General features: G+C 32.1%; 1 protein-coding gene across 3 annotated transcripts in view; it reads left to right on the forward strand.

Moving 5' to 3' along the window:
* Scn1a (sodium voltage-gated channel alpha subunit 1) overlaps positions 1–26507 on the forward strand; it is an 85947-nt gene that overhangs the window by 51861 nt on the left and 7579 nt on the right. For all 3 annotated transcript variants that reach the window (XM_027946016.3, XM_027946017.3, XM_027946018.3), the window contains exons 17-22: positions 6776–6896; positions 8796–8950; positions 10646–10819; positions 15636–15758; positions 22538–22819; positions 25164–25217. In XM_027946016.3, coding sequence (XP_027801817.1) covers positions 6776–6896; positions 8796–8950; positions 10646–10819; positions 15636–15758; positions 22538–22819; positions 25164–25217 — 909 coding nt within the window. The remainder of the gene's footprint in view (positions 1–6775; positions 6897–8795; positions 8951–10645; positions 10820–15635; positions 15759–22537; positions 22820–25163; positions 25218–26507) is intronic.

A 26507-nucleotide genomic window follows, 5' to 3' on the forward strand; every position in this document is an offset into this window, starting at 1 on the left:
TTATCCTTTTCTTGTTGTTTGCCTTTTTCCTTCTGTAATAAATGGTTTACAGGTTTATCTGGAGACAGTGATAAGTTTTGTTTTGTTTTTTTGTGTGTGTGTGTTTGTGTGTGTGTTTGTTGTTGTTAAATTTTGAACTGTTTTGATTACTCTTGATATGGTAAATGACTTAGATATTTAAGAAAATTACTTTCCTGAAGCACAATTAGAAGGAATATATATGCAAGAACTTAGAGACATGAAGAAACAGCACATAATATGGACACAATTAGTAGTGGAATTGCTAAGGTATGAAGTCTAGGAGATGAGTGAGGCTAGAGATGGAACTAAGGAGCAGATGATCTCAGCTCCCAGAAAACCAAGAACAGACTAACGAGAAGAGACAAGCAAGATGAAAGCTCACGTTTGTTTTGCCTCCTCTGAGAGGAGTGCACTCACACATTACTGTCTTCTTCTCTCTTTTTTTTTTTAATTAGTTACACATGACAATACAATGATCTTGACATATCATACATTTAAATCAGATGGGATATAATTTCTCATTTTTCTGAGTGTACAGGTTGCAGAATCACATTGGTCATGCAGTCACGTATATACACGCAACAATAATAATGTCTATTTTATTCTGCTGTCCTTCCTTTTTCCCCTTCCCCTCCCCTTTCCTCCCATCACTTCTCTCTACCCAATCTAATGTGTCACACTCTTTTTTTTCCCTCACATCTTCATACCTGTATTTTGTATAACGATGAGGGTCTCCTTCCATCTTCCATGCAATTCCCCTTCTCTTTCCCCAAATGCCCACCCCCCAAACAAAAATGTTTAAAAAGCAAAGATGATGTCAACAGAATTATTACTACTACAAATCTGTTTAAACACTTTTAAAAAATTATTTAAATCACACTTTTTTGGAAAAAAAATAGCTCATTACTAAAGTAATTAGGAAGAAAGCATATTTGTTTTTGTAATGAGCAAGCCCCAGAATAAGAAGTAAAAATGTCAATTTGGTCCCTATGATTCAGGCAATGATAATAGCAAATATCATTTGTTGAAGGTTAAACTCAATTAAAGCACTGTTTGTAGGGCTTTTCATGTACTGCTTCCTTCAATCTTTATACTGTCAGATAAATATTACTATGCAATTTTATAGATGAGAAAAATGAACTCATTTCAACAAATCAGCTAAACAAATAAGCTTTAACAAAGTATGCTGAAATCATACACATAGTGTTATGATTTGCAGTTTTGGTATCTAGCTTGGAAATTATAAATGCAATTTTGCAGAATTTTTGTTTACTTTTAATGTTTTTTGCATAATAACAATATTCTGTTGGACCAGTATGTGATGAGTTGTGTTTCTTTTGTTCCTTTATATCTAATGATGGACATACTTTATGTTCAAGTTTGACATACTTTAAGGCAGAAATCAGAGTACTTTAGAGCTGTATACCCCCACCTTCACCCCTACCCTGGACACATGTTTGAATAATATTAGATTTACCAATTTCTAGGACTAATATAGTACTTAGTGAACATGAATAATTGAAGATTATTCTTCCAAAATACAGTTTGATGAAAAAATCCTCTGTGATATAGGAATAATGTTGGAACTAATAAGTTAATATTTGAGTTTTCCATCCCTTCTATGGTAATGGTAAATCCCAATACAGTGTCTTTTTCTTACATATTATATTGTCACTTTTCTGAGACTCTTTAATAGAAACCATTTTAATTGTTTAACATGTATAGTGTATATTTGAAATATTTTCTATACAATTATATACAATTACTATATAATTATAATTACTATAAAATTACTATATAATCATACAGAGTGTATGCAATAAAATAGTAATACTAATATTTTTTAGTTCTGGAATAGCTCATTTATGTTTTTCTATGTGTGCATGTATATACATATAAACATTAAAATGCACAGTTTCCAAAAAAGTACTTGAGATAATATTCTTTGCCACATTTAAATAGTTGTATATGTGCGTGTGTGTATCTGTATGTGTGTGTATACACTAAATGCACATATAATCTGTATTATTTTGACCGATAAATTCAAAATTTATTTCTTTATCCATATATTTTCATCAGTCATTGTAAACTAAACTCCTCTTAAACCTTATAAATAAGCTCCTTGTAACAAAACAAGTCTAAAGATAAAAACATAGCCATTTTAAAATCAAGTAAGAGAATAAGAAAAAAGGCACTTAATCATTTAAAGAAACATTGTGGAATGTTTTGTTTGATTTGTTTTGCTTTACCCTGAAGGTCAAAATCATTTGCTATAGTAGAGAACATTTTTAAAAGCAAGAAATATTGCATGAATCCACTGAGGAGGAAAAATGGTCTCATCATCAAGGCTGTAGTTATTAAGTGGTTATTGAATGCCCTGGTGTACAAGGCAAAGTGAATACTTAAGATAGAATGCACTCTCTTCACTCTCTCAGCTCACATATTAAGTAAGTTTGCCAAGAATATCTTGAAAATACAGATTAGTGTATATATGTATAATTTAAGCTATTGTGGGTCAATATGTAAAAACTTACATATTTTCAAAGTAGCTAATACATTTAATAAATTGAAAATAGACTAATGGCTTAATAAATGCCAAAATGGATTTTTAAAATATTTTACCAATTATCAGAAACTGGAAAACCAAGATTTTGTTACGTGAATGATGAATTATAAAATTCAAATTCCTCAAAATTACAAGAAAAAAGGGAATAAATAATTAACTTTATTGATTTTCAAATCAATAAATGTATTTGTCTGAAAATGTTTTAGTTCTGTTATTATCCAGTTTCTCTACTATTTTATTTGAATTCCTGCCTCAGGTGATGATGTAGAGATAGACTGTTCCCACACATGTAGAAAGTGTTTCCTTCCTTTTCTGAGTAATAGTGTTTTTATTTCTCAAACAAATAACAGAGCCATCTTATCTTTTATTTCTACAATGAGAAAAATGAGACAATATAAATTAACTTATGAGGGTTTTAATGCAATGTTTTTCAAAATACCAATGACATTCTTCACAGAACTAGCAAAAAACAGTCCTAAAATAAATTTAGAAGAATAAGTCGCAGAATAGCCAAAGAAATCTTGAGAAAGAAGAGTGATGCTGAAGGCATCACAATACCTGTTCTCAAATTATACCACAAAAGAACCATAGTAGTAATACAGCATGGTATTGGCATCAAAACAAACATGAAGACCAAGGAACAAAACAGAAGACAATGGCAAGCCCACATACTTTCAGTTATCTGATACTTGACAAATAAGCCAAAAATATATATGATGGAGAAAAGAAAGCTTTTTTAAACAAGTGATTCTGCAAAAACTGGATATCCACATGCAGAAGAATGAAACTGTATTTCTATCTCTCACCTTGCACAAAAGTCAAAGTGGATCACAGACCTAAGAATCATACTAGAAACTCTGCAACTGCTAAAAGAAAACACAAGGTCAACACTCCAACATATTTGCACTGGCACTGACTTCCTTAACAAGACCCCTAAAGCTCAATAAATAAAACCAAGAATCAATAAGTACAATGTAATCAAATTAGCAATCTTCATAGCAAAAGAAACAACATAGAACATGAAGAGAGAACCTATAGAATGAGGGAAAATCTTTGCCATGGGATTAATATCAAAAATATACAAAGAACTCAGAAAGCTTACTACCACAACAAACAAATAAACTAATCAAATAATGAGCAAAAGAACTAAATATACATTTTTTTTTTCAAAAGAAGAAACACAAATAGCCAACAAATATCTGAAAAAAAATTTTTCAGCATCCATAGCAATAAGGGAAACACAAAGCTACATTGAGATTTAATTCTCACTCCAGTTGAAATGGCAATCATCAAGAATACAAATAATTATAAATGCTGGCAAGGATGTTGGGGGAAAAGGTATATGCATACATTGTTGTTAGAACTGCAAATTCGTACAACCACTTTGAAAAACTGTGTGGAGATTCCTCAAAAATCTAGGAATTGAACCACCATATGACCCAGCCATCCTACTCCTTAGTGTTTATAAAAAAGAACTAAACCATTATACTATAGCAATACAGCCCCATGAATGTTTATAGCAGCACAACTCACAACAGCCAATTGGAACCAGTTCAGATCCCCATCAGTGGATGAATGGATTAAGAAAATATGGTTTACATCCACAATTAAGTTTTTATTCAGCTATAAAGTAGATTATGTACCACTATAATACACTAATAAAAAGCAATGTTTTTACTTAAGACATTAGAAAAAAGTGAAGGAATATAATAAATATCCAAATGAATTATTAATGTAGCAGATAATACTAGTATAGCAGGTAATTCATAGGGGAAAAAACAATACAGACATAAACTAGTATGGCAGGCAGGATTCTGAGATGACCTTGACAATCTTTACTTCCAGCAAAGTGGATTTACTATTGAAATTAATTCTGCATCTGAATGCCTTTCCATACACAAATTTAAGCACAAGAAACAATATGCTTTCTAGTTCTTAATGAATATTGGTCAATATTGTTAGGCTTCTCAAATCCCCTTCACTGATTATGCATGAAGAATTGGTATCTTGCATAAGATTCCATTTCTATCATGAAGAATAATGGGTGCAATGGATGGTGGTGACATATTCCTTATATGATTTTTCATAAAATATGGAATGAATGTTTTCATGATGCTGATATTGCTAACAAAGGCCAATTCTGAGCTCAGGATGTAACTCAGTGGCAGAACTCATATTCAGGATACGTGAGGCTAAGAGTTCAATATCCAGCAACACACAGACACAGACACACACCCACACACCCACACACACACGCACACACACTCACAATGCTATTTTCTATCATTGTTGAAGTGGTAATGCTTGAACCTCAGCCTAGACCTATCACTTTATCACCAAATTATGAATCTCTTTAACGTTGAGGATGAGAAAAGAGAAATTCTTCAGAACACCACATTATGAGATGAATGGTTTGATTGAGATTTTCACTCAAGCCCATCGTTTGATGATTCTCTTCACTTGTCAAGAGAAATAACCAATGAGTTATTCCTGGGTGTGTCTTTAATTCAGTATGAATGCTAAAACGGAATGTAAAAACATTCAGAACCAAAGGCATGGGAAAAGTAAATTGAAATCTATTTGCTACTGTATCCTATGTTGAACAAAGTTCAAGCTCTTGAATGTGGTACCCACGCTAACTATGCATTTGTTGGAATGTTGTTGAAATCAGACTTTTTTGATAAATCTTATAATTTCAGAGATCATCTGCAACTCAAATACTAAGAATTGTGTCAGCACTATCATATTATTACATATCCTAATGACCTGAAATGTTGATTTATCTGTTTTACCACAAATTTTAAAAGAAGGGAAGCAATCAGTTGGATATGGACCCAGACGTACAAATTGTTTTTGAGCAAATATAAATAGTTTGTTGAACTTTTCAACAAAATCAATTTTCTTCCATGCAAAATTTTTAATAATTTTAATAGTTTAATTTTTATTACTTAAATAATGTGATAAGTTGAGTGGTATCTGCTTATGAATGTCTATTAGATGATCTGCATAAATCTAAAGTTGGGGACACTGTGTTCCCAAAACTATCTTGGATATTGGAGTCATCAATGAATACTTAGCATCTAACACATTGCTAATGTTCAATAAATACTACTTGAATAAATGGCTGGATTGATTAATTATTCTTACTACCTAAATGGCATATTGCCAGTCTTCAGAACCATCATTTATGATTAGGTCTTGTCTTAGTGGGAAAATCTATATTCTGTATTATTTTTGCCATGTTTATCTTCTGAAAACCCTAAAAAGAGAACTGAGTCTGGCATAATGGCTTATGCCTGTAGTCCCAGCTACTCAGGAGGCTTAGATAGAAGGATCACTTAAACTCAAGACTTTGAGGCCAGCCTGGAAAACATAGTGAGACCCCCAACATAAACAAATAAACAAAACCCCCCAAAACTATGTGTTCCATGACTGTTGTTCAAAATATTAGTAATGCTGTTTCTTAACTGAACTTTCTCCTTTCAGCTGCACATGGCATATCATTTACTGAGGGGTAAACTGGATTTTTCCACCCACTACTTGTTGATCTCTTTTGTGCAATACTTCAAACTTTAAAATATTTACCAGGAATTCAATCTGTTTATTTAATATGCCTAAGGTTGTTTGTTTATTGATATATTTAACCTATTGTATGACTACTTCTATCAAAAGAGGACATGGCATATGTAAATATTAACATAGTTATATTAATTCTATATACCCTAACAGTGAATATTAGTATCATGAGTTAAAGCTAAAGGTAGTATTTGCTCACAATTAAGACATTGCTAAAGAAATACATATAGTCAAACATTAAAATGCAGAGTGACATTATTTCCTCCTAAGGTGGAAATTATCTTCCCCTCTCTGCTCCCTTTCCCTTTCTCCTCCCTCATCCTCCTTTTTCTCTTTGATTCCTAGGGCAGAAGTTTCCTCAGTGTGCATTGCTGAAGGCCATTGATTACCCCTTTGAACAGCCATTTGGTTGCATCCTTAACATTCTCAATTCTGACAAAGGAGTTAACACAGAAAAAAAAAATTATTTCCTCTTCTTACTCAATCTCTCTTTTGCTTTAAATTTATAATCTCTTTACCATAAGAACAATACCAAATACACTCATAGTGATAATCCCTTCTTGGTAGGCCACTCATTAAAGGGATCTGTTTTTTATGCCACCCTATGTACAGAAACTTAATGAAAGCAGCAGCTCGTCAGAAGGCAGCACGGTGGACATTGGTGCACCTGCAGAGGAGCAGCCGGTGGTGGAACCTGAAGAAACCCTTGAACCTGAGGCCTGTTTCACTGAAGGTAAAGGCACAGATCCTCGTGTTCATTTTTCTCTAGTAAAGAAGAAGCCTTTTGCTGTTGGCCACCCCAAAAGGATCACTTAGAATAGACTAGACCTTAGTAATAGATCAATTTCAGTTACCCTTAATGTGTTGACAGATAAAAAGGATCCAAGTCTACTGTTATGCTTTAGTTATCTCCATTATGTGAAAAGATCATGAACACAGAGAAAAACATTTTAACTTAATGAAAGCTACTGATTTGTAATTTTTAAAGAAAATGGTAACTTTGCGATGAATTGGCATATTAAGTATTCATCAAAATTCTCATACATAGAAGTTTCCTTAACAGTAGACTTTTGACTACAAAAACTAAATGAATTATAAATTCTGGACAGTATTTTTAAATGAAAACATCATTTTTCAATGCATGTTGGAAGAAACAGGGAAATAAGGGATGCCCTGGGCACTTGATACCTAAACAGCGTTGAGCTGGTACTATATATATATATATATTATATATATATTATATATATATAATATATATTATATATATATATATATATAATATATATATATAATATATATATATATAAAATATGAGGCTCGGCATGGTGGTACATACTGATAATCCCAGCAATTTGGGAAGCTAAGGAGGAGGTTAGCAAGTTCAAGGACAGCCTCAGAAAATAGAAAGGGAATTTACAATGGATTTTAATGATGATAAACATCATCATTAAACTATAAGGGAAAACTTCCCTTTTACAAAGAATATAAATTTTACCCTACCTCAAAAGAAAAAATAAAAAGGCTTGGGAATGTAGCTCAGTGGTTTAAAAAATAATTCTACAACTAGATTTTTTTTTATTGTCTGATTCCCTTAAAAATTGAGTCTGTAAAATGTGAGTACTTGTATATATTTTTATTTGGCACTCTTTACCTAATTGACCTAAAATATCTGCAGTGTCCCTTTATTCCCTATATAATTTACACACGTAACCCAAAATCCTTCTCAAAACTACAATTATCTTACCATTATCTTACTTAGAGGAGTTTCTTATACTCTTGAACGGCTGTGATAAAGATAAATTTAATTCACTTGATAACTACAACATATTATGTTACAAAAACTGTTCTCCTTCTCTTTTAAACTGTTAGATGTGTCTTTACTGTCTTCTTTTCCTTTATTCCCTTGTTCCTTAGGTCCCTACTCTTATCTTTTTCTTCCTCTCTTCCTCCATTATTTTACTTTCCTTTTATTTATCTTTTTTTTTTCAAAAATACTTGCCTTTTAAAAAATCTTCCATGGGGCTTAGACAGATACTCAGAGATATTTGTAGATTTAATTTGGGGTGTTTATTTGTGTGTGTGTGTGTGTAAGTGAAAGCAATATGAGGAAGACCGTAGCAAATGAAACTAGGACCTTGCAAATAAAATTTTAGTGAAAAATCGCATAAGCCTTTCTAGAAACTCCACAAGAAAACCTGTACATCAACAGATCTAGCATTATTGGAAAAGATCAATAATATTATTCTATATTCTCTTTAAAAGGGAAGTTTTCTTTTTATTATTATTAAAATCCATTGTGAATTTCTTTTCTAGAATGAAGTCAGTGGAATTCTGTAAGATAATGAATAGACTAAAGCAAGCTACTTTACATTTATTTGTAACTTACAACTTTTTTTTCCTGGACAATAACACTAGGAGGCAGAAGTAGTATTAGCTAGGGAATTGTTCAATGAGCCTGAGTAATTCTCACAATTTCACACGGCTAATGAAGGTGCCCTTACTAATCCAGGCTTAGAGAATTATCACAGCAAGACAGAAATGGCAATAGTGGTGGAAACATGAAACAGGCACAAGTCAAGGGATATTACAAAAGGGCTGTTATTTTACTTCTATTTGAACATTATACTTGCAGGCTGTGTGCAGAGATTCAAATGTTGTCAAATCAGCGTGGAAGAAGGAAGAGGAAAACAGTGGTGGAACCTAAGAAGAACATGTTTCCGAATAGTAGAACACAACTGGTTTGAGACCTTCATTGTTTTCATGATTCTCCTTAGTAGTGGTGCTCTGGTGAGTCAGTGTTAAGCAAAAGTATTACAGCACAGATTTTTTAGTATCTTTTAACACTGAAACCTTGTTGGTAGTTTCTATTCCATTGTCTTAGTATCCAATGCATTTTTAGTAACCCTATCTTTTATCTCTTAGACAACAGACTTAACAAAAAACTAAAAAGCCATTCCTTTTAATATGTATAAATACATTTATAATAATCTACATATAAGTTTTTTGCTTTGAGTAAGTAGTCCCCCCATTTGTCCCTTTGGCTTATTCACTCTAACTAAAATATACTAATATTTAATTACCCTTTTTAATAAAATAATAAGAATGGGGCCAATAGTATAGTCCATGGAAGTTTGTGATTGGGGATATATATCCTCTGAGTTCTAATGAATTTTGTTTCTGAGTATTATTAATACTATTACTGCCTTATAGACAATTGATCAATCTTTAGGGAACACTTCTCTGTGTTCCTCATTCATGTACTACTAGGAAACAATAAATGTAGGTAACAATGAATATTGGACAGAATACTAAGTGATTCATTTAAGCCTTAATTTCTCTTTAGAAAACTACCACATATCGTATTGATAGCATTTTAGAAAAACACTGACATGGGGCTGGGGATGTGGCTCAAGTGGTAGCGCGCTTGCCTGGCATGTGTGCAGCCCGGGTTCGATCCTCAGCACCACATACAAACAAAGATGTTGTGTCCGCCGAAAACTAAAAAATAAATACTAAAATTAAAAAAAAAAAAAAGAAAAACACTGACATAAAGATGATAGATCCATAGATAGATAGATAGATAAGAAGGATAGGCAAAGAGCTTGGCTGCTTGAAACAAATGCAAGTTTCTTTAACTTAAGTTTATAAATCTAACATAAGGCTGCAGATTTCTTTCATGACATAAATTTCTTCCACATGCCACTTTAGATATAGTCTTTAGTCATTGAAAGTAATGTCTACTTAGAAGTAAAATGTCAAGAGGGGTCCATATTAGAAGTATACATATTAGCATCCAAAAAAAAGGAATGTCCTCTTACCATTATTGTCACACAAGATCTCTTCTGAGAAATATAAACTGTTAACAAAATGAAAAAAACAAAAAATCAGATGAGCTTGGTAAATTTGGTAAAATTGTGCACTCTGATGATCAGTCACAATTTCTGGTTTTATAAAAACGTATGCCTTAATATTTTATCTCTATAATTTTCCTTTTTACGGCAAAAAAAAAAGCTAAGAGAAGGAAGCAAAACAATGTAATAAAATGAATATATAACTTCAAGTTGTGGTGGGCCCCTTAGAATATGGCATTAAGAACTATTTCTTGAACAAGTCAAATTAACTCATTGAATTACATCTTTACTCCTTTCTCCTTTATTCTGCATATAATAACAATGCCAAGTATAATTTTCCCCTGAAAAAATAATTTTCAAAACTTTGTACATTGGGCTGGGGTTGTGGCTCAGTGTCAGAGCACTTGCCTATCATGTGTGAGGCACTGGGTTCAATCCTCAGCACCACATATAAGTAAATAAAAAATAAAGGTACATCAACAACTAAAAAATGTTTAATAAAAACTTTGTGAGTAACAAAACATCAATAACTACTATTCTTTGTTCTCTTGTTCCAATGAAGTGTCAATTTTTAAAAGTTTATGGCATTTAATAGTTTTTGAAGACTAAAACATACAGCATTCTCTTATAGGCATTTGAAGATATATATATCGATCAGCGAAAGACAATTAAGACGATGTTGGAATATGCAGATAAGGTTTTCACTTACATCTTCATTTTGGAAATGCTTCTAAAATGGGTGGCATATGGCTATCAAACGTATTTCACTAATGCCTGGTGTTGGCTGGACTTCTTAATTGTTGATGTAGGTATCCTCCATTCCTTTGTCTTCTGCTCAATAGAGTTTGTCATATTTATTCTGTAATTCTATAATAGTGAACCTCTGCCCATGGTATTGTAATAATGTGATATGCTACTAAGCTCATTCACTGGATGATGGTACAGGATTTGGAAGAAATGGGCTAATTTTGTAATCTTAAAATAATAAAGCCAAGACCTTGTCCCAGAGTTGCAGAATGACAGCCCTTGGGCAGGGGTGCAGAGGGTGGAGGGATGCTAGAGCAAAGATGGGCAGCACAGGCCCTGTCACTGACCTAACTGCATTTTTTTATTCTAATTTTTTATATATGACAGCAGAATGCATTATGTTCATATTATACATATAGAGCACAATTTTTCATATCTCTGGTTGTATACAAAGTATATTCACACCATTTGTGTCCTCATACATGTACTTAGGATAAATGATGTCCATCTCATTCCACCATCTTTTCTACCCCCATGCCCCCTCCCTCCTCTCCCACCCCTTTACCCTTTCTAGAGTTTGTCTAATTCTCCCATGCTCCCTCTCCCAACCCCACTATAAATCAGCCTCCTTATATCAGAGAAAATATTTGGCATTTGTTTTTTTGGGATTGACTAACTTGCTCTTGCATAGGCAGAATTAATATTGTCAAAATGACCATATTACCAAAAGCACTATACAGATTTAATGCAATTTCAACCAAATCCCAATGACATTCCTCATATAAATAGAAAAAGCAGTCATAAATTCATCTGGAAAAATAAGAGACCCAGAATAGCTAAAGCAATCTTTAGCAAGAAGAGTGAAACAGGTGGCATCACTATACCAGACCTTAAAGTATACTACAGAGCAATAGTAACAAAAACATGGTATCGGCACCAAAATAGACTGGTAAACCAATGGTACAGAATAGAGGACACAGAGACTAACCCACATAATTATAGTTATCTTATGTTAAACAAAGGCGCTGAAAAACATACATTGGAGAAAATATAGCCTCTTCAACAATGGTGCTGGGAAAACTGGAAATCCATATGCAACAAAAAGAAATTAAACCCCTATCTCTCACCATGCAAAAAAAAAAAAAACCTCAACTCAAAGTGGATCAAGGACCTAAGAATTAAACCAGAGACCCTGTGCCTAATAGAAGAAACATTAGGCCCAAAATCTCCATCATGTTGGGTTAGGCCCTGACTTCCTTAATAAGACTACTGTAGTGCAATAAGTGAGATGGATTCAAACTAAAAAGCTTCTTCTCAGCAAAAGAAACAATCAATGACCTAACTACTTTTTAGCTGGCTGACAGGTGCCCAGTATTTCCTTTTTGGAGAGAGATATTTTTCTAAAAGGAGTATAGAACTCTTGGGAAAAAAAAAGTGATAGTTTTGCTGTTATGTTTCACTCACCCTTCTGAAGAGGGACTCATGATTGGTGTCAAAAGATGAAACATGAGTTTCTCCTCTTCTGCTGGTGGGTGAGGTTTTTATAAGCTCCAGTGTCTTCAGCCAAGAAACATTTTGCAGCTCTTAATGGCGGGCTATGCCCTCCAGTGTTCCAGCAGACCCCAACAGCTCACTGCCAATTTCTTCTTTCTGGGTTCTAGTCTCACAAATTTGAAAAATGAAATCCACAGACAAGGGTGAGTGGATGTAAGAGTAGGATTTATTCAAGTGTGAATAGAAACAGAACTCCACGAAACAAGACAGGAACCAAGAGGGGTGACTGCCTGAGCGTGCTAGTACAGGGTTTTATATAGCACTTGGATCAAAATTATTGGTCCGAATTTATGCTAATCGAGATTTGGAAAATATTATTAGCCCTGCAATTCCTTTCAGATCAGCCTCACTTTCATTTTTCCCTTGCTCAAGTGGAGGTTGAGGTTATGGGTTCATGGATGCCTGGGGTTCCAGGCTGCAGTCCTGTGTGAAGCCGGCTTCTGCAGAGGATGTCAGCTCCAGGCTCCCGCAGAACACTGTGGGGTGAAAAGTCAGTGCACCTTGGGTCTCCATAATGATGGTCTGCAGTGCCTTAGGCCAGTACTGGCATGGGGGGACTCCATGTAACCCCAGTCAGTGCTTACTATCTGGCCTCCAGCCCACTTAGGCTGTTCCACAGCTCTGGGACAAGTGTTTGACTTCAGTAGCATTTGAGCGGATGAAATGGATAATAAAAAGCATGTTGCTTAAATGTTTTATGTTGTAAATCAGAAAAACTCATGTTTTTACCCCTGCCCACTTGTTAGTTTGGGGCCACTAAGTTACTTGGCCCCTAACTTTGTAAAATGGTGGTATTAACTAAACAAAATTAAAGATGCTCAATAAACACTGAGGCAGGTGGGCACTTTTATAATTAACAAAAATTTCTCTTTGATCTACAAAAGCTTTTAAAGGTAGACATAAATGTAGGTTGCATAGATGATAGCTCCATTATAGTAGATAAGCTGTGCAGAGAACCGAGAAAGACATGCCTACTTTATCCATTACGCTAGAATGTAGACTAAAGACTTGTGGCAAGCCCATTATAGACCACACAATTCTTTGTAGGATTTGTATATCCAATAATTAATATTTCACTTAGCCTAAATTAAGTGTCTGACTTCAAAATTCATTAAATATCATATTTCATGTTATCAATTTGGCATGATTTCAGCTTTGGAAATCATGTCCAAATTATCATGACTCAATGGGCAACATTTTTCACCTAAAGGATAATATTCATCAGGACTATAAATGTTTCTCATGGAAACTGTTGCTAGAACTGAGTCATGCATACATTAGGTCTCCTTGATTCTAAACAAAGGTCAGAATAAAGCAATTTGAAATGCTTAATAATGTTCCCATGAAGTGAATGAATTGAAAGAAACCTAAATAAAGTAATTGCTTTCTCATACCAAAAAGGGAAGAAGTTTCTCATATTGAGGTTTCAAGCATTAGAAATTAAATCAATTAGTCCTCATAAATTTTTACACTAGATTTTAAATATAAGTTAACCCTTTTGAAATATACTGAATTTAATTTTGTACTATTTTATTTGTTACATTTCTGAGCTTTGGGGGGGAAGAAATATGATTTTAACATTATTACCAATTGGTTTTTTTTTTTTTATTTTTATTATTGGTTGTTCAAAACATTACATAGTTCTTGACATATCATATTTCATACATTTGATTCAAGTGGGTTATGAACTCCCATTTTTACCCCGTATACAGCAGAATCACATCGGTTACACATCCACTGTTTTACATACTGCCATAGTAGTGTCTGATGTGTTCTGCTGCCTTTCCTATCCTCTACTAAAGCATTTCTGAAATACTTTTGAAAAACAATTCTATAAATAATACTTTTATTTTTAATGTCATTTTTATTATTTCATAAGGATCAGTGTACCACTCTGAAAATGACACAAATAAATATAGCACAACACAAATAATGTAAAAAGTATGTTAAATGTTAATAAATTTGCCTGCAGGTTTCATTGGTCAGTTTAACAGCAAATGCCTTGGGTTACTCAGAACTTGGCGCCATCAAATCCCTCAGGACACTAAGAGCTCTTTACCACACTTTAAAAAAATGGAAATACTTCAGAAATAGTGTTCAGTGTATAGAATTGGTACTCTTCAAATTAAAATCATAACACTGCCCAAATACAGAATTTGGGCAATTTGTATAGAGAATTAGATTTGTTTCCATTAGTGTTGCATATTTTTGCTAATTAAGTAAATCTATTGATTATTCACCAATTATCCATTTAGGGTCAGGTACGTAGCAGAAACTGTAAATTAGTTTAGCAAATAAAGAGGATATTTTATGATGGAATTACATTTTAAGTTTAATTATTTACATAGAACTCCATTTTAAAAGTAAAAAACAAGGTATTAGGCAAACCTCCCCCCCAAAAAATCACCTTTAAAACCAATTTATCACATTAATTTCTGACAATACAGATTATAAATAATCTATTAATATAGTATATTAACTCAGGGAGGATATTTCTTTTTTCCTAGTACAATAGTAGTTTTGTGTTAGATAACTAGCTGTAGGCAAAACGCTAAATTCAGCAGCCTTAATAAAATAAAGCATATCTCTGACATTCTTTCCCACCTGGATTTCTTCCTTATAGCATGATTATGGTGAGGATTATTCTGGGGATTAGAGCCAGGTTTTCACATATGCTAAGCATGTACTCTACAACTGAACTATTCCCCAAGTCCTTATTTCATTATTGCTTCATTTTGTCTTTCCAACTAATTGCTCAACTCATTTATTAGTGGAACAGTTAACAAATTACATGGAATTTAGGTTATTTTTGACCAAGATTTTAAAAATTTAATTATTAGTATATATTGATTATTTAAATTAATGGGTTTCATTGTGACATTTCCATTCACACATACATTATGCTTTGCTTATTGCCCTATTGCCCTCTCTTCCTTCCTCCACCCAGCTCCCTCTACCCTAAAAATTCCCCTTTCTATTTCATGTTGACTTTTTTTTAGACTCTACATATAAGCAAAAAATGTGATATTTGTCTTTGAGTATTGTTTATTTTGCTTAACCATAATGATCTTCAATCTATCCTGAAAATGGTTTGATTTTGATTGTTAAACTAGTGTTTAATTAATGTCTTTAAAACAACTTGTTTTTAAAATTTAAGCTGAAAACACTTGCTTAAATTTTTAAAAGTTTTACTGACATGTCCAACCACTTGTCTTCAAATATATAAATTGAAATGGCATTTTACAATTTTTACATAATAACTATAGATTGAAGGAAAAGGGTTCCATTTATTTATTATTATTATTTGTGTGTGCCTGCAGGTTTCATTGGTCAGTTTAACAGCAAATGCCTTGGGTTACTCAGAACTTGGTGCCATCAAATCCCTCAGGACACTAAGAGCTCTGAGACCTCTGCGAGCCTTGTCACGATTTGAAGGGATGAGGGTAAGGAAAATGAAAAACCTGAAAGATCATATATAGCCAAAATTGAGTGCAATTAAATTTAGAATAAGGAAAATATGTGCATGCGAAAGGAATGGCAAATCCTTGCAAACTTGCTACTTAATCCTTTTATCTGTTGCATATTTACTTCTAGGTGATATGCAAGAGAATTTAGGCCTCTCTTAAAATGATATAAAATCATTTATCTGCTGTGCTCATCAAAATGACTTTATTTCCTAATTCATTTTGGGAGTTTCCTTGCAATTTTGCATACAAAAAGCAAATGCACTATTAAAGCATCAATATTATAATTATCTGAAGTGAATTCTACATCATGTACTTCTCCTTTGTGAAGACCCAACTGTATTTAATGAGTTTTACTGAAAATAATATAAAACACACATGTATATAAGAATGAGTATAAAGGAAAATATGAAGTGTCATATAAATTTTGTCTTTATAATGCCAAAGTTTGCATTATTTGAATATATTCAAGGATAGATATTTAATATTAGCTGAACTTCTAATTTTTAATATAGATACATATAATATAGCCTCAATTTACAACTGCACTTGTCTTTTTAATATAAATAAATGAAGACATTATATAAATATTATGTAGAAATGCACATTTTATGGCAATAAATAAAACACTTATAACAAAATAAACAGAATGTGTAATTTTGACTCATTACCATAGGTGATTCATAAACTAACGTTAACTTAAAACACACTTGTCAAAATTACACAAATATTTATGTTGTCCCTTTTAAGAAAACATTAAATCATTCAACGTGATACATAACAGATTATAAATTTAGCTATTATAGACTTGATATTTTCCATGACTTTTTAAAAAGCATGAAATATTAATTTATATAAGATATAGCTATAAAAATTAATTCTTTTTTAAAGGACCAAAATTTCTTTTATCTAAACAAAGTTGCTGAAATGTCTGAGTCCAACAGAAAACATTGCTCTTTTGTTACCTGAAGTTTGGTTTCTGTTTGTAGAAATTAAACTGTATTGTCAACTTATATTTGCATTTTCTAGGTCACATATAGCCTATGTTCTCTTCTAAATTAAAATTTATTATAAATGTTACTTTTTAAAAACGTAAGACTTTTCTTTAATCTCCCTAAATATATATGAAAACTTTTTCCTCATTAGAAACAATTCAACAAATTATCATGCAAATAGTGCTGCTTTATTTCTCATATAGACTAATTTTTCATTAAAATGTGATCAGATATTCTCTCTAGGATATGTAAAAATTAAGTTTGCTTTCCAGTTAAAATGTCACTTTATTTTGTTCCAGAGTAGCAGTTTCAATTCTCAAGAAAAATATACTTTTCATACATTCTACTTGAAAACATATTGTCTGAATTAAAATAATACATTATAAAAGGTTTCTGAAATCTGAATGATGCCTAACACATAAACTGCTATCAACATTTCAAATTTGATCTTTTAAAAACGTAATAAATTCATGAGTTGGATGGCCATTTATTTCAATATATAGCTCCTTATTTCCATAACAATGGAGCTATATATACTTTTTACAGAAATAACATGATCTGTAATTATTAATCAATAGTGCTTGATATATTTTTGGAGGCTAGTTGTTGAAGCTTGATGTTTGGAAACATAAACTCCTTTTAGATGCTGATAGACTATAAAACCAAATCACTTAAGATTTCATATTTATAAATATGGCTTCTTGCCTCACAATAGCATCAAGTACACCACACTAAAATGACAGAGCTCTTCAACACCTACTTGGCATTGTAGAGTCAAATTATTGATTCTATTTTTTTATATTTCGATATTTTTTTACTTTGTAAAAATACAATTATGAATAATGGTGAAGTTGAAGGTAACACAATTGTAGTTGGGAAGTGAATTTTGAATATATTCAGAAACTCTCATTTAGTTCTTTTTCTTAGCAGCATAATATTGCAATAGCTGTGTCAAAGTGTAAATCAGGCACTCATTATATTTTGTTTTTCTGTCACTTTTCCAAAGCATGTGCTTTTATGCAACACTATTGAATAAAGCATGTTAATAGTGCTTGATAAGAACTTAAAAAGTAATTTAAAAAGTTATCATCACTTTGCACTTTGTGTTTTGCATGTTTTATGCACATTTCTGGCTGACAGCTTTTGAACATTTATTGTATTTCAAATTTCCAGTCCAAATTTCCAACTTGTAAAACTGAACTGAGTGAATTGATGTTGTGAATACCTAGGGTAAAATAAAATTTGTATTTCAATTTGTATTTTTCAATTTCCTAATCTAGGTAATCTTAAATACCTTTTCAAAAGAACTCAAGTATTGATTGATAGGGAAACAGACAGAGAGCATCATATACAAAAAGTAACACCATATGTTCTGTCATATCAGATTTCTAACTAATAACAAACTATATATTTCTATTTTATATAGGATAATCTTGCTCCAACTTGGATGGGGTGGAGCGCTGGTTCCTCCCCTCAGCCCCTTATTATGGGTACTGTATTACCCCTTTTGTACCTTTACTCCTTGCACTGTGACTTATGTGTAGTGGGGTGAGGGAGGGACTGGGAAGGGTGTAACTGCACCACAGTAGGGACAATAGAATATTTACTACCTAACTCACAATTTTCAATTGTCTTAAATTATTTGGGGAAAAATACCTTTCTGCATTTACCTTTTGTGGATTTTAACCACAATGATTGATATCTTCATTAAGTATCACTAAATATGACTTCTTATGTGTATATTGAATTATCCATTTATGGGGACATTATTTGGTGAGGGTGGGGAACCCTGGTGTAGGACGATTGTGTGAAAATAATTTAACTTATTGAGCTGAAGATATGGTTTGAGGTTACATGCCTTGGCATTTAGTACCTTGGTCTGGGTTCTGAAAATGGCCAGCTACATGCTATCAGTCTATTGTTATGTGTGAGCAGATGCTAAGGTGTAACATTCCAGGTTTTATAAGACTGTTATTGATTGTATGACATTTTCATTTTTTATTGTGTGAGTTCATAGAGTTTATTCTCAAAATGTAACAAGGCAAAAATATATTAAGGAAGAGTTGAATAAGCACTCATTTGTATCTTAAATGGGAAAAAAACTTAATATAAAAGAATCAAATTATTTGAATTATGCAGAATAGAAACTCACCCAAAACTAAAACAGAAGCATCGTAAGTACTAAAATTGATTGGCTGAGGATAGTAGCTCAGTAGTAGAGCACTTGCCTACTCTACATGAGGCCATGGGTTTGATCCCCTGGACCACAAAAAAGAAGAGTAAAGAAGAGAGAAGAGAAGAAAAATATATAAACTCACTTCTTTTAGAATAAGTCGCTCCCAACTAACTTTCTAGGATCTCAGAAGAGATAATAAAAACAAATCTACTTTTTTGTTTACTCTTGAAGTTTAGGAATATTGTACAAGAAGAAGAGTTTTTATTTCTGAGGTAGAAAAACCATTGTAATTTTTGTTTGAGTAATTGATGTGTCTTTCAGAAATAATTGCCTTAAATAAACCCACAACACAATTTTTATTGTTAGATTAAAAAACAAAGATTCTATTATTCTTTTCTAGACTCAGAAATGTATGATTTTTTCCTTTACCTACTTTTGATTTTTATTCATATAGTCTTCCTGTATTTTGAGTAGCATTAGAATCCAACCACTAATATTTATTCATCAGGACATTTCCTTTATTAGACATCTCTTTTTATGCACCTGAAAATATTACTTTGTTTTTTCCAATTCATTCAGACCAACTCTGCCCATGCATTGCCTGCATGGGAACCAATTACTGCAGTTCCTTAGAGACAAAAGAGTTAATACACCTCGCTCTATGCTGAACCAAGGATTTAGTTTAGGCTCTCGGGAAAAGACAATTCTTCTTATGATCCTTTGATGTCTAATGAAATCTTAAATATGAGATTTGTATAGTATATTTCCCATTACTATGTTAAACTTTTTTCAAGATAAAATTCTTCATCTTAGTAAAATAAAATTTTTGAAAGCTTCAGATGTATAACAATTTTGCAAATCATATCTTGAATCGCACTGCTACAGAGTACATGCTTGCATCTAATTCCATAATTAGAATTACCTGTAACTTAAAACTGGTTCCTGTTCCAAAGTAAATCTCTCAAATTCATTACTTTTCCTCCATTTATCTGTCCTTACTTCTTCAATTATTCTTCTCCCATATCTGCTATTTCCAGATATCTGCTATTATGATTTGATAAATAAATACTAAGTTAATCTTTGCTTCATTCTTTCATCCATTCAATCATTTTTATATTGCCCATATTGAAACCTCTTTGTAGTAATCATATTTTCCAGACACTCAAAGTCTTGGAGGAGTCACAAATATATTTCGCATCTTATATTTTTTAAAGTTTATTATCTATAAGGATTACATGAATACAATGAATCTAGTATAGAGCAACGTGGGTAACTGAAAAATGAGAGCAAAACTTAGGACAAGTGATAGGATAGACTGGAAAGAGCATGAGATGCTACTTTCTGAATTTAACCTGTTTTAACTTCATCTGCCTTATTTGCCAAGTAAGGACACAATACTAAGTTATCACATTATCACTACATTCCAATATAGTAGAATTCTGCTTCTTGAATTCAAAGGAGAAAACTCTCATATCTATTTAGGTGGCTAAGTGAGGATGAAGGTTAGGCTCCATAAAAGAAGTGCTATTTGAATTAAAGCCTCTGAGAAAGGAGACTATTTCAGAAAGGGAGATATTGGACAAGGAGTTCAAAAGAAATGGCATCTCAATTTTCTGGCAATTAAATTAGCACATGGTAACTCTATTAGTTGGGGCAGCATCAAGGGTAGGTGGCCAGGGAAGTTAAACTTGAGGTGTAGATTGTGGAGTGATATGCATATCGTGACAAGGAAAACATTTTTTTGTAATTACTGGGGAGCCATTAAGTAATTTTAATATAGGACTTGGGGAAGATCAATTCATCTTATGTATATTGAAGGCAAGAGAAAGGAGCATTTGACAATAATACAAAAAGGAAGGTTATCACCAGGATAAGGATGGTGACAATGAGGATGGAAAAGTGACAAAAGTGAGAAAAGTTTTGAAGAAAGAAATATGAGACTTACAGACTGATATGAAAAGAATGTAAAAAGTAGCTATACAGAAATGCAAGAAAGTGTCTGCTAACACTCTATACTGAGTGTTGAAGGTAAAATTATGTATTTTAATATGCAATTTTTGTATAACAGTAGAAAGAGCATTTTAGTGTGGATGACAAACAAAATATTCAGACAAGGATGGAAAGAAATAATAACTTGATTTCAATTTTCAAATCTCAAGTCTAAAAGAAATCTTATTGTGTCCTTGCATTTAAAAATGGAATACAAAATAGAGTTTTATTCAGTTAATTTTAAGATAGACAATAAAATAACATAAGGTGTTTCAGTTTGGTCAACTGTGTAGATCACATTATCTGGTTCTCTCTGGCTAACTCAAGCTGAGTTAACTTTTTCATATTCATTTCCCATGTTTATCATTACTAGTTTCATTATTTCCTTTGGCCCACTTATCACAGTGTTTTGTATCCTCAGAAGGCCTCGAGCTCTGTATAGACTTTATACAGTGTTTGAAAGTATAAAGAATTGCTTCTTGTTCTTTCCCCCCTTCCCCAGATAGATACAGATTTTTCTTCTAAAAGCACACTGGAATCAAAATACAAATAGAAGATATTTTTGGTGCCTGTTTACTTTGAATCAGATTTACAGCAATAATAGAGGTGCATAGGTGGAATTACTCTCAGCTATTAATGTTCAAGTCTGAGACACCAGCCACTTGCAAGCATTTTAGAGTCTGTCTTTATTTTCCCTCTTAGATATTCATGTGCAGCTCCAGTGGGAACTGTGGAGGAGGAATCAAGGACTACAGTGTTGTCAAATATGAAAACTCACATTTTTAATTTGTGGTCCAGAGAAATAAAGAGGGGGTAAAAACATTTTTCCATAGGAGAAAAGTAGATAATAACTTAGCACAGAACTTAATGTAATCACATCAGATTTGGGAACTATCTATTGTATCCCTCCTTTTCTTAAGAAATCAATTTGTTTCATTTAAAATAAGTTTATTGGATTAAACTCAGTAAATGAAACAACTTATATGACTGGAGCTTGAAATAAACGATGTGATGATCTAATGAAATACATAATGCTAAATTGTCTTGCTTCTTATGCAAAAATTATTATTAGTCATAGCAATGCATGAATAATTAAGGCCAAAATTCCATTAGGTATTATATGATATTCTTATTTTTAGACATATGAATATTTTTTTATTTATTTTAAAAGTATAATAGTCAAATCAACTCATGCCCAAATGTTTTAGTTTTGTTCTTTAATATATTGCCTTCTTTAAATGAGTTAATCTTCTGTATAAGATTCCTACTTCTCTTTTTTCTAGTAAGCAGCACATATTCTGTCTTCATCTGGCAGCAAGTTCCTCTGATTTCGCTTTTCCTTTAATCTGTTAGAACTTCTCCCTTTTTTAAGCTTTAATTTTTTTGTTATATTGCCTGTATTTGTTTTCCTAAGCATATTGCTTAAGAAATAGTGGATTTCATTTCAATATTTTTTTTACTTTGATTTTAAAAGCATATTCTAGGATAAGTAGTTCTTGATATAAAAAAATTGAAAGATTAAAGATTACTAGGGGAATGTCTTTTCTTTTTTAACCAATAAGAATTCTGACTTTTCTTTTTTTCCATTTGTGTATTAGGTGGTTGTGAATGCCCTTTTAGGAGCAATTCCATCCATCATGAATGTGCTTCTGGTTTGTCTTATATTCTGGCTAATTTTCAGCATCATGGGCGTAAATTTGTTTGCTGGCAAATTCTACCACTGTGTTAACACCACAACTGGTGACATGTTTGAGATCAGCGAAGTGAATAATCATTCTGATTGCCTAAAACTAATAGAAAGAAATGAGACTGCCCGGTGGAAAAATGTGAAAGTAAACTTTGATAATGTAGGATTTGGGTATCTCTCTTTGCTCCAAGTTGTAAGTGAACACTATTTTCTCTGAAATATTTTTATTGTTCAGAATAATAACAACATAATGACTACAATTGTTATTGAGTTACTAAGAAGAAAGTTTATAGCATTTTTTTTCTAATTTTGATTTATTAGTACAAGTTTGTGAGCCCAGGTGGATGGAAACTTCATTACATGTGCAAACATGGTCAATAGTGACCAGATATTGTAGGTCTTTCCATAGATCTTTTTTTCCTTTTTCCTTTATGTTTTTCCTTTTTTTCTAAATTTCCTTCACTTCGTATATGAACAAGTTGATTATTAAATCAATAACTTTGTTATTAATTTTTTTCTATTGCAATTGAAAATGCTTTTCACTGGTGGATTACTCCTCTCCCCAACACATAAATACTTAACACCTGATGAGATTGTAACTGATTTGGAGGAATCAACTGCTGTTTAGTTATATTATTTTGGATTGGAGATTCTGGAATGATATTTAAGTTTTATGATTAGATTCTTGCAATAAGATGAAATTAACACTTGAGAGCACCTGGACACAGAAAGGAACCACATGCAACTGTTGTCTTATCTCAAATGACCTCTAAGCACCATTATTTAATTCTATTTTATCCTAAATATCCTACTATGTATCTAAGACTAGTTCTCTAAAAAAAATGCAGTTCATAATTAATAAAAACACAAAAATTGACAAAACTAGAAATAATATTACGACACTTAGCTGCAGCCTCATTGCAATAAAGCAGTGAATAAAAATGGCCCAGAGTTTTTGAAAAATACAATAAAGATGCTACTCTGATTTGGCTGCTAAAAACTCAGCTTTAATACAAAAACAGAGCTTCTGTCAAATTTCTTCTGTTGTGCTTCTATAGAGTCTTTAGGGTAGAAATCTGGTTATGTTCACTGGGATAACATTTTTAGTTGTTCAACCAGGACAATCACTAAGCAAACAAACCTATACTCCTCAAAATCTTCTTACAGTTTTCTCTGGTGTCTTTACTATGATTCCAATTCTTCCCACCTTTTTGTTGAAAATTTTTGTTTTTCTTCTGGACATTTTAAATCTCTTAATGTTCATGCAATTAATATATGGATTTAAAAATCTAGCAAAATAATTTATTTAATACTATACTAAATACAGAATGACGTTTCTTTGGGCATTTATCCTATTTACTAGTACTCACACTTGTAAATGTTACTGAAGCATATCATTTCCTCTATAAAATTGAGGAAAGAAAATTTGAAAATTTTAAGCAATCCTTCAAAATGCTAACATTTTGAAAATATGAAGTCCTGTACAAAGTTATTAAGTATGTTCTGCTACTGAAAAAAAACAACTAAAATACAGCTTCATAATTGGCTATATACAGAATCACCTCTGTTGATTAGTAATTCCTTGAAATTGTTCCACGAGTCTGCTTTTCTGTTCCTGTGCCAAGTATGTAATGGACTTGTTCTATCACTGACTGAAGCCATTGACACATTCAACATTTCTCTCTTTGAGGTACAATGTATTTCTATTGCCAAGACTCATAGCTTTCTCTTTCCATTACAACATACTCACTTGTCTATCTTCTCATGATGCCACCACTCCACAGTGCTAAGAGTTATAAAGCATGTTATGATACAGATGCTGAAAACTATTAGGCTCCTTCATTAGCTAAAGATCCACAGAGCTCAAAAATTCATATACGGGACAAGTTTAAAATTACAGTAAATTATTAAACTTGGAATCCTTTAAACTGAATACCAAGTGTCTACTGTTTTCCACTTCTCTTGCCCATATTAATGCCTTCTGTGCAAAAAAATACAGATAAAAAAGTGGAATGTAAGATTATTTCTGAATGCTTAACTTCTATAGTCCTAACAGTATAGCTTCAATACTGCTTTTAATTTATATATAAGGATCACACTCCACACACACACATATATGTGTGTGTGGAGTGTGATCCTTATATTGTGACAAAAAACAGAAATCTCATATCAGTCGCTTTAAATTTCAGCAGATGATAATCAGATCTGATTTTTTTATTTTTTGGCTGCTATAGATATGATCAAATGTGTTTACATTTGTAAGGCTTTCTAAAAGTGTTCTACCAAATTGTAATAGCACTTTAAATTTCATGAATTCATTAATTATAAAGAATGGAGAATTATAAGTCAATTATCAAGCAGGATTATCTATAAAATGACCATTATGTTTATTTAGTATTTTGTATCCAAAATCCCTGTAAATGTGTTTTGAAATGCTTTTCAAAAATATTCCTTTAAAGTGTATCTTTAAGAATATTTATAAACATCAGTTCTGAAGTATTTTGGCTCCAAAGTAAAATGTGTGTCCTTTTTAATAGGCAACATTTAAGGGATGGATGGATATCATGTATGCAGCGGTTGATTCCAGAAATGTAAGTATTCTTTATGTTATAAGCCTTTTTACTATTTTGATGAGGTGCTTAAATAAACTCAACAAAACAAATGAAATGAGTCTATGTTGGTTAAATATATTCAAGAAAAAATATGACTCAGGTTAATACTTGAGTATAGCAATGTTTATCAGTAAAATCTCATTAAGATAAATTTAAAAAGCATGAATTATTTTGAAAGTCAAAGGTAACATAAGCGCATCTATTTAATAAGTAACAGATGTTCTTCTTGTTAATATTTTTCTATTTTGTTTCCTTTTTATTCACAAATTTTATAATCACTAGTAATTTTGGTTTGCAAAAGCAAGTATGAACAAATATATGATTTACATCAGTTGCTGAAAGGTATAGTTACCCTCTATGTTAAACAACATGAAAAGCTACAGAAACTGTCCTAGGGCCACAGATTTACTTAACAGTCTCTTTCAAATCCATTCTGTTATATGATGTCAATATCCATAAATTTATTACATCCTTTGAAAATGTTGTTATCACTTCTTTGCTAGTAGATTCCTCCAAGTATGTATCAGCTAAGATCTACTTTATCTAACCCCAATGTCTTCCATGTTTCAGTAATGTAAATTGATATTCATGTTTATTCTAATTTTAGTCTTCAAAACATTGTAAAATTGAATATTTTCTATAGGCCTTCCTCTTTCCATTCTGAGTTCTCATCTCTTTTAATTCATGATCCATAGACATGACTTTAACATCTTCTGTACCTGTGGTTTTTAGACTGAACTGATAGTTTGATTTTTACTTTTATTGAAGCCACAATAGCTTTCCTTCTATGCTGAGTACCTTCCCAATAGCCTTCAGAATTGTGTTATTTGACCATTAAATATATTTTGCTTTATGTGTTTGGTCAGTTTTAAATCTACCGTCTCTAATAAGAGTTGAATTGATCTGGGAACTAGGTGTAGCAACTCTTTACATCTTTATTAGCTTAAAAGTGATAGCTCTATGCCTATTTGTTATACATACAATTTAGAGATTAAATTATGAATTGAGAATTTAAAATGAACTTTCCATTTATGTCTACTTGATCTGAAAAATCCAATGAGTGATATCATGTTGGGTAGGATGTCAACATACAAATTAGTAATTCAGTTATTATTTGCTAAATGCATTCTTGCATATGTGAATGATTGTTTCTAAATGTATTCTATATGTATTTGTAGAAGTAATTTTTCACTAATTTTTAAAATGCTAAATTTTATGTACCTTAAAAACCTTCCAAATTCATCACATTACTGTCCAAATAACAAAACA

This window comes from Marmota flaviventris, chromosome 11 (assembly GCF_047511675.1).
Source record: "Marmota flaviventris isolate mMarFla1 chromosome 11, mMarFla1.hap1, whole genome shotgun sequence".
Classification (NCBI taxonomy): Eukaryota; Metazoa; Chordata; class Mammalia; order Rodentia; family Sciuridae; genus Marmota; species Marmota flaviventris.